This window comes from Onychostruthus taczanowskii, unplaced genomic scaffold (assembly GCF_017590055.1).
Source record: "Onychostruthus taczanowskii isolate IOZ18803 unplaced genomic scaffold, ASM1759005v1 scaffold86, whole genome shotgun sequence".
Taxonomy (NCBI): domain Eukaryota; kingdom Metazoa; phylum Chordata; class Aves; order Passeriformes; family Passeridae; genus Onychostruthus; species Onychostruthus taczanowskii.
The window spans coordinates 1,302,343-1,316,832 of NW_024506552.1; the positions used below are offsets into that span (position 1 = coordinate 1,302,343).

The following is a 14,490-nucleotide window of genomic DNA, read 5'->3' on the forward strand; positions in this document are numbered from 1 at the left end:
TTGGCTGGAAATAACTCCCCCTCTTTTTTAAAATCACATTAACTCCAAACACATCATGGTAACCCCAAATACACTGAGGCCCCAAAACAGGGACTACTGAAAATTCTTAGAAGTTTATACTTGCATATTTAGTTGTCCTTCTGTAAAAGAAAAAAAAAAAAATCCCAAACTTTTGATGCTAATGGAATTTCTGCTGCGTAAAACAAACCCCCACAATGACACTGATTCAATGGATACTATTAAAGGGCTTTGAAGATGCAAAGCAAAAGATACATTTAATAAATATATTTAATAGGTGACATCTTTATGCAATTAATTGATTCAATTCTTGCTTAATTATCTTGTTTTGAAACAAAGATGATTGTACTGGGGTGGCTCAGTTCCTAGGGCTAAATTCAAGTTTTTCAGTAGGGAAACATAAATTCAGCCAAGAAAAATGCTGCATTCAGAGTGAGTTTCAGTACTGAGCAATATGATGATCACACAAGCCGCATTAGCTGGTAAAATACAGCAATTCTTCCCTCAGTAACCAGAATGACCACAACCCTTATCAGCTTGGGTCAATACTTGAACTACTTATCAATAAATAGGTAAAACCCATCCCTTCACAGGTAAGTTTAGCAGTCTGAGATGCCACCATTTGTTAATATGGAGGGTTAAAACCCTCCTTTCTAAAACTGAAGGAGGACCTCAGGAATTCCTCATCTCCTGCCACCCTTGACTCTGCATTTTGCCTGATTTGGGCTTTTCTCTGTTCTCCAGTGACTCTGGCAGTAGTCCAATTGCCCTGGGTGACTCCTGAGATCACTCAGGCAGTAGGTGCCTGGTATTACACTGGTGGCTCCATGTTTGGGGTTCCCAGCAGCACTTTTCCTGTTTATAAAATGGGAATAATGCTGTACTGAGGTATCAGAACCAGCAGAGGAAACATCAGATGGCAGCAAAACAGATGTGTGAGATTGTAGGGTGGCACCAGGATTTTATACTCTGCTCCTTGCTGGATTGAGCTTCCTCCCTGGTATTGTACCTGACAGCACACGTGCATTTTGATGTCCATAAATACCTGTTGCTCTATGCATCCTCACAGTGCACAAATGAGTAGGGGGATCTATTTTATGACCAGGACATATCTTTGTGCTAACACGATGTCAGCTGCAAGATACCAGCAGAAAATGAAAGGGGTGTGACCCCAACAGATGGCAGCTGGGAACTTCCACCTTGCCCACAGGCACAAACAGTCCAAGCCCCTCCAGCTGTAGACACGGCACAGGGAGAACAGTCAGTCCTCACCTGCAGCTCTGGTTCTCCTTGGCTAGCAAAAATGTGGAGTTTTTTAGACAGGTTTCCATGGCTAATTCACTGAAGCCTTCAGTTTTAGTATGACTAGAAGAATTTTTGCAGTAAGCTGCACTGGGCAATGCTCAGTTGCCCTGATCAAGGGCATCAATTATGGTGCAATCAAAGTAAGAGACAGACTGTGTCCCAAAGAGCTTTATGTAACAAATGGCCTGGATTGGGTTTTTATATGTGCAAGAAGGATCTGATGGGACCAGGACATCAACAGGGCAGGAGGCAGCCCCACCACTCGTTTGCATGCAATGCCCAACCAACTGAGTTAGAGGCCAGCCTCCATCCAGAGTTCAGGCAGTCACACTCCAAAGGCAATTCTGACCATTTAACTGGAATCATGCTCAAATCACTTTCTGAAGACAAGCACTGCCACTCCAAAGCTGGCACGTGGAGTCCAAAGAAAGAAGTTGGCTTCTCCAGGTGGGACTTAACCAAGCCACCATGGCAATGACAAAACCCTGTGTAACTGGAGTCTTTGGTCTCTGAACCAGTGCTCATGCTTCTTCCTTGCTTGCTTCCAGAAACCAAGCAGCAAGCCAAGGAGCTCCTCTCTAAGTGCAGCACCACTGCTCTGTGACTTTGGTCCATGTCCAGAAGCCTTTCAGCAGAGTCACATGCACGTGTGAAGCCGTAATTAAGAGTTCAAATCTGCAAGAACCGTGATAAACATTTCCTCAATGACGCACAGCCACAGCAAATGAAAATACTTGCAATAAAATCCTCCCCAACCTCCATCTGCCTATCTTCCAGTCCAGCAAGGACTACAGTTTTCATGAGCTCCTATAGGCAAAAGTAAAAAGGAACAACAATGTACAATACCTATGACTTTTGTAAAAAAAATCTGCAGTGTTTATTGCTGCCTCTGATAAGATTTAGCTATCCTAGGCCGTGAAGAGGACAGGACTGGTAAAGAGAGGAGCAGTAGGCTTTGTAAAGCAGAAAATCAGGCTGGAGGCAAGTCTTAGTAAGGAAAACCAAAGATTAGAACATAGGAAGTTAAAAAAGAAGGGACCAAGCATGGCATAAAATGAACAACGTATTGGGAGACAAATGTTAGGACTGTTTTCAAAGATTCCCTTCCTATATACTCCATTTGACACTGCAGCTAGTGATAGGAAGCTGCTAAGTGGAAAATAAGTTGGAATTTGAGAAGGTGAGACTTTAAAACCTAAAGCAAAGTCCTGGTTGATGTAAGGACACTGAGGGCTGTCTGTGATCAAAATCTCGTACAACCTACAGAATTAATACCCTTGTGACTCATTTAATTCCTACAGAAGGTAGCTGGCATGGTCTTTAAATCAAATTCATTTCTTAAACACAAGTGAATTCAAAAATAGAAGATTTAAGACTAATGTCCTGAATGGAAAACTCTTCAAAAAAGATCAAATTGTCTATACCTGCAAGCTAACATCCCCGTATCAAACTTCTGAAAAGGAGTGAATGCACCTGAAGAAATTTAAAAGCATTAAGAATCTTGTTTCATTTCTTACTACACCTTTCAGGTATATTCCTCTGAGCATCACCAGTACAAGAAGACTTGACACGTGGATCTTCAAAGGCGTGGAGCACTGAAATTGGATTGAATTCAAAGGGACTGAAATGCCTCAATGCTTTCTGGACTCTGGGAGTGCAGGCTCATTGGCTTAATTGGGAATTAAGGACCATCAACAAGAGTTTGCTCAGCATCTGGGAGGACAAGGATCAGAGTCTGGACAATCAAGACCACGTTTCTTCCCTCCTGAAGACGCTGCCAGAGCTGTCAGGCTCCTCTAACAAGGACAAGATGAGCCTGGCAGATGATGCTCTCAATCAGACCCTGCCTCGTGGGGCCTCTCTCGCCGGCTCCAGCAGTTACATCCTTCTGTGGCCATCCAGTCCTGCCTTCCTTCAGTAACTCAGGTTTTAGTGATGTGCATCCAGCAGACTAAGATTATGGTCTAATTAAAATCTAATCCCACTAGGGTGTTACTACATTTTAAAGAATCTGGACAAGCCAAGGATCTGGTCTCCTTTTTGTTTCTTTTTCCCTGATACGTCTAACGATTTCAATAAGATGGCTTAGGAAAGCTTGCATTTCCTTTACAATTTTAGCAGCTACTCCTTCTGAACAAAACCCCACTGTTGGGAAAAAGGACTTCTTCCCCATAGCAACGATGGGGTACTGCACACAAAGAAGCACCTAGCAGTTTAGTTCACATTTTTTAATAACATGGCACAATTTACATTACACAAGTCTTCGCTGAGGAGGAAACATGCTGAAGATTGAGAGCCGCTTCACTTTTCTGTTCACATAGGATCTAGAAAGGACTTTATTACATACAGGATAAACAGCAAAAAGGTTTGTATATAACAATCTCTTTACAATACTGAAAGCTACCACTACGGTTCCAGTGTACATATTCCTCAGGGTTGGGACTTTTTTGTATTTTTCCTTTTGTTTGTAAAAAAAGAAAAAAAAAAGAAAAAAAAAAAAGAAACACTGCACAACATCTGGAGTTCACAAAAATCTGAAGCTCACAACTAAACCTTCAGTTGACTACTAAAATAGATCTCTGATCATTAGAAACAACTGTTTGTAGTTAACTTTTTTCTTTTTTTTCTTTTTTTTGCCAAAACAGGGTAACAACTTCAGATAGCACTTTAATACACTAGAAGACCAATGGAACTAATTTTATTTCATACATATATTTTACAGTCCAGTACACAAGATATTGAATTCTCTCTGATAAAGTCATATTCTCTCCAAATATTTAGACAAGAAACTTAACGCATTATAAAAAAGTGTGTTATGAAAAGACAGATTTCAGAAGATTGATGCATATTTTTAAAAAGGACCATGTTCTTCAGGTTATTTCATGTCTTCTATGATTAGGGAACAACAAGGCTGACCTGTTAACTATTCACAGACTTTTATTACCAACTGAAATACAATAAATTCCATTATGAAATCTGCAACGGATTCATTAATTAAACTACTGATCCACAGTGAAAACATATCCATCATTTAGAAAAGCATTCACTTTCTTGTAGGATTTGTTTCAATGTAGTTAAAAATCACTTAACACAAAAAAATGTGTCTACAGATAAAAATGACACACTGGCAATAAAACCAGACATGAATGGCTATAAGCAGATGTTCTCCCCAAAATAAATTTGACATGTTAAGTGACAAAAGTTCTGGAAAATCTCCAGCATTCCATTATTACCATTTAACCCAGATTAATATGACTGAAACCCAATCTGCCATGACTCGATATCAGTGATCACAGAGCACTAACCCTGACACCATCCAAGGGACACACGAGCTACAGTGACCTCAGCAGCCTGATGCAAGGATTCACACAGAAAATTACACCTCTGAAGGGCTGTTTCTTCATCAAAACAAGAGAAGTAGGCTTCCATTAGAAATGAGCTTGTTCAGGGAAAATATGACTTTAATTATGTTGTGTGTTGAAAAGGCTCCTTTGAGTTATAAAGGCTTTTGTGAAAAGCCTTAAAATTCATTGCATAGTTGAAGGGGTTTAGCTGTCTATAACAATATAAGTAACACAGCATAAGCAGACTGTGTTGATCAATATTAAGTTTGCAAATAGCACAGTTTAAGAAGTATTAATGTATTATGTTACTTAATTTTATCTATTTACATTTGTACAAAGTAAAGCTTTCATCTTACCCTTTTTGCATATATGAACCATTAATCCATGAAGCAATCTTTTTACATAAATATCTACAATTGACTTCACTTCTGGTTTGAAAGAGCTTTGTAGGGTTGACATTGGTGGTGGCTTGTTTCTAGTCAAATCACTCAGACTGATGTCTTGTTCTTCAGTTCAAATTTTGAAAATTTTAAACTAGAAATAAAATAGAGTAGGAGACACGAGGAACATATGGAACATTGGCTAAAAGATCTGGAAAATTTCAACATATAATATACAAAAAAAATCATTTCAAAATCTTTGCACTCAGGTCTATACATATTGTACAGTGGGTCACATCCCCAGTCTGTATCAATGACTAGTAAGAAGGTCTTTATATTATGTTCATTTACAAGGTTTTTGTCCCTCTTGCTCTGATTTTCATTGAGTCTCACTCTGCTTATCGAGCTTCGATGTCCTTGAGGGTGTGAGAGGGAGGCCTCTCTCTCATCTCTGTGGACAGAGGAGTAGTCCTTCTGGGAGAGCCGGGCCGAGGGCCCAGCGTGGAGATGAGAGGTGGAGGGGCACTGAGAGCTGCTGTGGGGGGAGTTTTATTGAGGAGGCCGTTCTGGTGTCCCGTGGGGGGACTGACGCGGGGGTAGTGCATGCTGGGCAGTCCTGGCGTGAGGAGGCCGGGGTGGGGCAGGTGCCCGTCCAGGGCGGCGGGGTGCACCGAGTGCAGGCGCGCGTGCTCGTAGTCCTCGCGGAGCATGTGCAGCCGCTCCCGCTCGTCCAGGTGAGTGCCCCTCTCGTGCTCCCGGCGCGGGTCCACGGACAGAGGGTGGTGGTGGTGGTGGTGGTGGTTGTAGTCGTGAGGTTCCCGATCCCTGAATGACCTGTCTGCTTCATACAACCTTGGCGTAGAGAGGCGATGGAGAGGGTCATTTCTCAGCAAAAAGTCTCTGCCCAGGGGGTCTCTCCGATGAATATCCAGCTCTCTGTAGGGATCTCTCAAGGGATCTCTCATTGGATCCCAGTGGAAAGAAGGATAGGGGAAACGTTCTCCACCAGGAATTGGGCTAATTCCCATGAAAGGGGTCATCATGCGAGTCCTGTCCAGGCCACTGATGCTGTTCATGTGATGTATACCAGTCACACCTACAGTCATGGGCATAGACACTAAAGGACTTGGATGGACGTTAGATGTGGATATAGGTGGTGGCTGATCAGATGACCTATGAGTCTGAGGTCCCTCAGGCTGAACATCATGGTCTTCCTTTCGCTCTTCCTTCACCTTGACTTCGTTGCTTTTCTTCGGGTTATCATACGCCGGCTCGTTCTTCCTGTCGGCCTCGCGGTTGGAAGTGCTGTTAGGCCTGGTGCTCTCCACAACGGGGGGCCTGGCATAGGGGGAAGGAACCCTGGGCATTTGCTTAGACTCTTCCACCACTCGGCTTTCATGGCTCAGGCCTTCTTTCTCCGAAACGTAGTTGTCCTTCACCTTGTGCTCTTCAACATTAATTTCCTTCCGAGATTCGGAGTGATCCCTCTCTCGTTCTTTGGGTTTCTCTTTTTCTCGAACCTCGGGATTCAGATGGCTCCTGATCTGCTCACTTGAGCTGCGGTTATGTCCGAGGGAGTTTACTGGATGGATAGGTGCTGGCGAAGGATGGCTGGAGTGTCTTTTCTCAATGCTCTCCCTACAAGAAAGAGAAGTGTGAAATGAAGGCATGAGAAACTCTGCAAAGAAAACAAAGCATCAGACTGCCTGGCTTTCTACTCAAGCTTTGCAGAGAGCTGGTGATGTGCACCAGTAAATGCACTGTGCCTTTGGCACACCCAAAAACTTCAGAACATCCCATCTCTAAACTTGGCCTACTCTGTTATCTCATCGCAGCAGCAGCAGATCTCCAAAGCTGCTCTGTGAAGAATCTGACTGAGATCTCAAACACTGAACTCCACAGAAGGCTCCCATGGGAATCTAGCTCTAGGACATGGATTTCAAAGACTTTAAATGTTTGCAAAGGAGAGAGAGAAAAGTAAAAACATACTCATTTCACCCAAAAAGTGAGGCAATTAAATACAAATTATACGGTTAATAGTATTCTACCTACTTCTTCTATTAAGAATACATTTGGGAAAATAGGTTACTATTTTTTCAAATTTCTTTTAAAAACATTTCCAGACCTATGTGCACCACTAACTTCTCTCCTCTATTCTCTTCAAACATCTGGCTTTTCAATTTACTTTTCGCAATTCCATTTACTTCAAACTGAGACAAAATCCTTTCAAGTACCACCAATACTGATGCCAAGCCAGCCCTCTGACAGGAAGGCAGTTCCCTGAGTGTGCAGTGACCCTCAGTGCAAGTGTTTAACAGAGCTGCCCATCATACAGATTTTGTGCTGACCTCCTCAGCAGAGATAAGTCTGCTCTGTCTGTCCATCCTTCAGACTGGCTCTGAAAACACCATGCCTGGAGTCAGCTGCTCCTCAAGATGACCAACCCTTCCCATTTCTAGGCTAAAACAAGCTGAGCAGGACAGGGCCAATGCTACAAAGTCAGAAAATACTATGAATTCATTCCATCTTTCAAACCTAGTATTGGTGCACAAAAGATTGGGGAATTATTGTCTGGCAGTGAACAAAAATCTAAACATGGAAATGGGTTCCATCTAAAGTATTTTCAGGAAGTAGTGTTGACCAGGAGTTGTTATGGGCAACAACGCTAAGTGAAAAAGCTCTCCCATTTAAAACGAATCAAATTCACAAGGTGAATCTAATCTCTCAGTTCCAATGATTTTAATCTCTTAGTAATTTCAATTGACCTCTGAGCTGGAATTGCTCCATAAAGACAGCTCCACATATTCAGTGCTGGACACGTGCTGTTTGCTGAGCATGGAAATTCTGTTCCATGTGGGATGAGGGACAATTGTTAAAGCAACAATTATTTATGGCCAGAAACTAAAACACAAGAAGTTCCACCTCAACATAGAAAGACCTTCTTTCCACTGAGGGTGGCAGAGCACTGGAACAGGATGCCCAGGGAGGTCTCTGTGAAGACAAAACCCACCTGGCACGTTCCAGTGTCACCTGCTCTGGGTGGCCCTGCCTCAGCAGGGCATTGGAGTGGATGATCTCCAGAGGTCCCTTCCCCAGCCATTCTGGGATTCTGTGGAAAGGGTAAGCAGTGAGGCCTCCCCTCAGCTCCACTGACATGGGTGCTGGTGTCACCTGAAGGCTGGGTGTCACTAGCAGGTGACACTCTGGGCAAGATCAGCAGTACTGGCTGCTCAAGGGCAGCTCAGAGGGTGACTCCACAGTGAACACTTGCTCCTTCACCTGTACAATTTCTGCTACCTACTTTTTTTGCTGAGCTGTGTGAGATTTGTACCTCTAGGTACCTTTTGGACAGTGAAACTGCAGCAAATGCAGAAAAAATGCCTGGGAGAAGGAAACTCTCATTCGAATTTCACCAGGTGCATCTTCTAGTGTGTTTGGACTGAACTGTTGAAACTGTCATTTCATGGGCCATGTCTGAGAGACCTCCAAAGTCCAGAATGTGACTCTTGGAAAACACTTGGAAGATGGAGCATCTGATACAGCCTGCCTTGTCTGCACTGTCTAGCACTTCACTGCTTGGGATCAGGTGCTGCCTTCATTCAATGGGACCTGAACAGTCTGGAAATCACATCCTAGTTCTAATTTCCTTCCACTTGCTTTCCACCAAGAGTTCAGGCATTTAACAGCTTCCACATCTGGACACAGGGGAGAACAAGTCAAGGCCCTCCAGTGAAGTATTCTCAACATGAAGGTTCAATTCTTTTCCTTTGCTGGGAAAACACTGGCTTGTGGGCTCTGCAATACCTAATCTTTTATTTATTTTGCTCATGGGACTAGTTCAGAGGGTAGCCTTAAATGTTTTATTTCCCTACAAAAGCTCATTCAGTCCTTTTGTTGATATTTAATCAATTTTCCATATAATTGATGTACTTTAAATGACATAAAATTTAGAAAAAATAACAGCTGTTTTCTGTAACTAAGGAGAAATATATGTGCAACCAAAATGACAAATTCCCTTGCCAATGTCATTATATTCAATGACAGTGTTGGTAACATCTCAAGAGGATCCTGATTATCCAGCTCATTTAAGTGAGCTGCACATAGCCCAGTGGACAGAGAAGGAATAACTTTTTAATCCTCACATTTGTCAAGAGCTCCTTAGGTTGATAATATGAGAACAGCTCTAAGCCACTGCTTCCACAAAGAAGAAACTTAAAATCATATTATCCAATGAACTTATTACCAAGTAAGAGAAGTTCTGAGGCTGTGTGATACATTAAAAAATACTGATTTTCTTATGCCGAGGTGTGCACCTCATTTATATTGATTGAAAGATCAACAGATTCTTGATTTGTTTGGTTTAATGCTCTAGGACTGCAGACCCTTAATTCATTATGATTATACTGGAAGTGTTCAGTGACATCTTTTAAAAATACTGCTGAGAAGTAATAAATCCTGCTTTTCACATTTGCTATTTTTACTTTTTTTTCCCCCTAATGTTGGGCTGGAATAAAAGAGTCTTTAAAAAAACCCTTCCACAACTGCAGTCGATCACAGAGTCCCAGAATACCCTGAGCTGGAAGGGACATGCAGAGCCCTTCCAGGAGCAGTCAGGGCTCTGCAGTGCCACTCCCAGCCAGGAAAGGGTCACTGCTGCAGTTCTAACTCTCTGGGCTGTCTGAGGGATTCACCTCTCTCAGTCTGCCTGGAAGGGGCTGTGGTGCACAGGCCATGCAGCTGATCCAAGAGGAGCCACCAGGGATCCCCACCCCATCCAACACCGACCTTAGGTGGGGAGCTCCAAGCTCAGAGAGACCTTTCCACTGCAGGCAGGAGTTGAGGTCAATGCTTTTGGCTACCTGGGCCATTCCTGGGTTGGTAGTTAGACCCTTGATGACCAGATGATTTAGAGATGAAATCAAACCTCTGGGAGTGATTCCCAGCTCCTCCTGCTTTGGCAAATTAATTTCAAGTAGATAACAAAGCTTGGGCCCTCAACTAGAAAGCTCTGTGCTCACCCCACTGAGTGCCACTGAATGTTAAGGAGGAGGTAGGAGAGGCTCTCAACTCCTCAGAGATTCTCTCCACAGGGAGCACAGCTCTGGGAAGGGATTCTCAGCCTCTCCTCACACAGCCCACAGTGTGAACATGCTGCAGAGTGCCATGTCCCAGCCCACAGAGCTGGGCACACAGCAGCGCTGCAGGGGTGAAACCAGGACTGCACTCACTGCAAGCTGGAGCTGTGCACAAGTATGAGGGATGGATGATGCTTACTGCTAAGCTCTCAAATTATTGAAAAGAATTATGTTCTGAGCTATGATATGGAGTTCAGGCAATCCAAAGCAGCTTTCAAGGAATGTTTTCAGTAAGGGATTTTCTTCAGCAGAATACTTCATGAGAAAACAACAAAACAGCAACCAAAATAATCACATAATTCCACAGTGTACCCAGATCACAGTAACTAAAATGCTTTGCCATTCAAGCCAGTAAAGTTACTCACATGCTTAAGCCTTTTGCAGGACAGAAAACCCAATTTGTAACAGCAATTTCTTTTGAAGCATTAACATCAGACATGAAAATAATGAAGCTATGCTACCAAACAGAAAATATTCCAAATGGAAAATGTAGGTGAAAAGATCTGTAGTTTGCCTTTCTTTTAGAACAATGCAGAAAAGCTCTTACATGTAGTTTTAGAATATCTAATGTGTTAGCATAACTTCTTTTAGAAAAGGCTACTAATGCGTATCTTTGGGTTAGTGACAGAGAAGTCAGAAAAGCACATCTCCTAAATATTCTTTTAGATTAAAATATTAGAAACAAATAGCCATTATGTAGTAATGTGCAAACTTAACAGGAAAGCCATCAAGCCACAACTGAAAAAGCTGAAATCAGCCTCTCTACAGTTTTCAAGGAAGGCATGACACTTGCTGAATGGCAAACTCTTATAAATTTGGTACTGCAATGTTAAGAGGAATTTTTACTGCTTTAACTGAATAATGGGAACAGTCCTGACAAAAAAATAAATATGACCAGGTTTCACTTTCCATTAACCCTTCCCAGCCTGGACATGTGAGCATGCAAGTCCATGAAAAACACTGAATAGAAATTGTGTTGGAAGGTGTGTTAACAGCAGTGCAAGTGCAGGGACTCCTTTGAGGGGAAAGAAGGTGCTTTTCATGAACTGCATGCTCTGAAGCTTGCTATGGTTTTGGCACATGACATTCCTGGTGCATTTTAATCTTCTCAGCTCACACCTTTAGCACTAGTTCCTCTGGTCAGGCCGTTTTTTGAGGAGGGAGGAAGTGTTACTTGTTTTGCAGACAAGGTCTGATTTACCAAGTTGTTTAAGTATTTGAAGGTGCAGATAAGTATCTGATAGACTTCAGAATCCGTTTTTCCATCCTGTCAGGCACTATCTCCAAGTTAAGCCTTCAGAAGACCTACAACAATGTGACCCACAAGGTAAGAGTGGGTGGGTCTGATTCTATTCCCACTTGACACTGCCTGAACTGGGCTCCAGCAAAGCTCCTTCAGGTGAAGTGTGCAGTGCAAGTGGGAAGAGAAACCTTGCAGAGAGGAACACCTGAGCTGCAAACCTGCCTCTTCCGTGGTGCAACCATGGGGAGAGCTCCAGGTGTGCCTCTGGTGAAGCTCTGGGTTCACAACGTGCCAGGCTGGGGAGGGTTAAAAGCGGAACGGAGCCCCAAGCTTTGAACTAGACAATTCTTGGAAGTGTTCTTTCGTACCTTTCTTTGTCATCTTTACTAACAGATGAGTCTCGTTTATCTACATCTCTATCTCTGTCATGAGCTGCAGCAGATGAACTGCGCTCCAGCTCTCCTGGCTTCAGCCAGGGCGGAGGGGTCGGGAACGAAGGAGGAGTTCGGTGCAGTCGGTTCCAGGGCTCGTGAGGGTTGCTAAAGCTCTGCATACTGGGGCCATCCTTGTGGCCGAACATTGAGTTGGGTGCTGAAATGGTGAAGTGGAAAACAAAAAGGTTTAAGAAAAAGGTATGCTCTAGTGAAGGTACTTACCAAAACAACTTTTACAGCACTCAGAGTTAAAATGAATACATATTATTGGGAGCTGGAAAAGGAAAGGAAATTAACAGAGATTCATTAGAGGGTCTCATTCCTAAAAATGGGCAGGCATCTGACAGCTCTTTTAATTGGAAAGGGAAATGCTGTGGATAAAATTGACAAGGGATGAAGGAGTAAGATAAAAGTGACAATGATCCTTATTCCAAATGTTTTGGAGGCATCAGGAAATGACTGTTATAGGGACTATAAATAATGACACTTGTTGCATTTGATCCTGAACCAAAACAAAATGTAACCAAAATCATGCCAGATTTGAAGTATGAAGAAAGAGAGTGACTTTTAAAAGGATGATTTTCTGTGACTGGCTAAATTTAGAAAAATGTTGATGAACCTGGACTAGTAAATGCAGGTTAGGGATATTTCCAGGCACATGGCCTGAATTACTGGTGAGAAAGGAAAAAAAAGTCTCCATCCACAACTCCCTAGCTGCACACATTATTTACTTCTGAACATGCAACAAAACCGTGGGAAATTTCACAAACACTCAAAGGCTCTATTTTTTTTTTTAATGAACAATGCAATGGAAACATTTAGCACTAGGCTGAACCCAAACTATTAGGTAATTAACAAAAAACATTACTGACAACTGGAAAAGGTTGCTTTCCAAATTCCCATCTTTTAGTGGTACAAAACCAGTACAAAAGAGAGCCAAGAGTCCCCTGCGTGGCCCTGGCGAGCTGCAGAGCAGGGAGGGCCATGGCCCAGGTACTCACTGACTGTGGGGTTCCCGAGCCCCCCGAAGGCGTTGCTGCCCACGGCGGTGAGGCCGCTGAACGACGCCGGCCGGTTGAAGGGCTCTGCAAACCAACACAAAGAGCTGAAACCCCCGAGGCTGCCAGCTCCCACCCAGCACCCTGCGGCGCTCCCCTGCACCCCAGATGTGCCCAGCAGTGCTGGAACAGCGTCCCCCCACACACAGCAGGGTTCTGAGGGGCTGGGACACAAAACACTGCCTTTGTTCCTGGCCATACCCATGGCATCATCTACTAAAAAAATCCCTCTTAATGAAAATCAAGATGTTAAAATGGACATGATACTTCATTTGAAACCTGCAAGCATCTCCAGTTTTACTTCCTTTTATTTCCTTCCTCAGGAAATGTCCCTTGCTAGTCAGACTATCATTAATTCTGGCAATTGTGCTCCAAATACCTTCAGGCCATGTCCACAAAACCAGAGCCAGGGTACAAATAAAATGTCCTGTTCCACTGACATGTCATGCTGGCCTGAGCATTCTGTGATTCCCTTGGTGCTTATTGCTCATAATACACAAAAAACTAGTATGGACTGAAAAATGCTGGAATAATTTTTTTTTTTTAGTTAATGCCTACAGACAACAGGAAAATCATATAAAGCAAATTCTCATTTTATTTTGGAGCAGTCTAACAATTTTGATGAAGTCACTTCTGATAAATACCAACACAGAGAAAAAGAAGCCCAAAGCTAGCATTTTCCATAGGCAGCAAAGTGCAGAATGATAAACCTGCATTGTCTGTTTGCTGTACCAGTTTGGTGACCCTCCCAAATCCTTCCCCATGCAAAATAAAATGCCAATTTAAAGTCTTGGTCTTGCATGCTCCCATAAGGAGCAGACCACCTTATTACAAAAGCAGTAAGCTAGAAAGGAAATAACAACATCTGGTAACTTGGGTGGTTCTGGTTTTTAATATGTATTCACCAATTTTCACTAACTGACACATGAAACCAGGTCACAAGATTTTAAAGCTATGTTTCCTATTCACTTTAGTGGAAAAACAGATATCTAAGTAGGAGTTAGGAAAGAAACATCTCGAAACATCTCTGTGATCCAAAGTCTTGCCCTTAAGGCATTTTTTGACTGGTTCTAAGCTTAACTCAAATGAAACCCAGCCAGCCTTGTCACTCTGCTCCTCGAATGTCCAGAAGTATTTCTAAACACAGTCAGTGACACTTTCTGTGTGTATTTAGAACTTCTACTTGGGTAAAGACAAAAATTAAACAGCTAAAATGTGCCATTTGTGAAGGTTAATAAGCAGACTAGTCAGAGTGTCTCCCCAGAGGAAGTCTGTCATTTCTCAGTGGTCAGTGTCTGAGCTGTATTCCCCCGAGCTGAGAGAGGACGTACCTAAGTGAGCAGCTGGGTTGAGGAAGTTGCTGTGGTGGGGTGGTGGGCCAAAAGGGGTCCCGGCTGGGTGCCCCCCACCTGCCAAAACAAAGCAAAAGGGGTCAATTCCCAGCAAAGGCTCAGAGAGAGACTCGCTGTGCTCTGGGCTGTCCCTTCTGTAACAGCTCATGTGAGCTGACATTGCTGTGCCCTGCATGGGGCTTGCAGGGTCCTATGCAAACAGCAGCTGCTTTTCCAAACAG

At 43.1% G+C, this 14,490-nt stretch overlaps 1 protein-coding gene across 2 annotated transcripts in view; it reads right to left on the minus strand.

Moving 5' to 3' along the window:
- Positions 1–4,246: 4,246 nt before the first annotated feature.
- AUTS2 (activator of transcription and developmental regulator AUTS2) overlaps positions 4,247–14,490 on the minus strand; it is a 768,072-nt gene continuing 757,828 nt past the window's right edge. For both annotated transcript variants that reach the window (XM_041425047.1, XM_041425045.1), the window contains exons 16-19: positions 14,249–14,326; positions 12,861–12,944; positions 11,794–12,016; positions 4,247–6,685 (exon numbers count right to left, since the gene is read on the minus strand). In XM_041425047.1, coding sequence (XP_041280981.1) covers positions 5,446–6,685; positions 11,794–12,016; positions 12,861–12,944; positions 14,249–14,326 — 1,625 coding nt within the window. In that variant the 3' untranslated portion in view covers positions 4,247–5,445. The remainder of the gene's footprint in view (positions 6,686–11,793; positions 12,017–12,860; positions 12,945–14,248; positions 14,327–14,490) is intronic.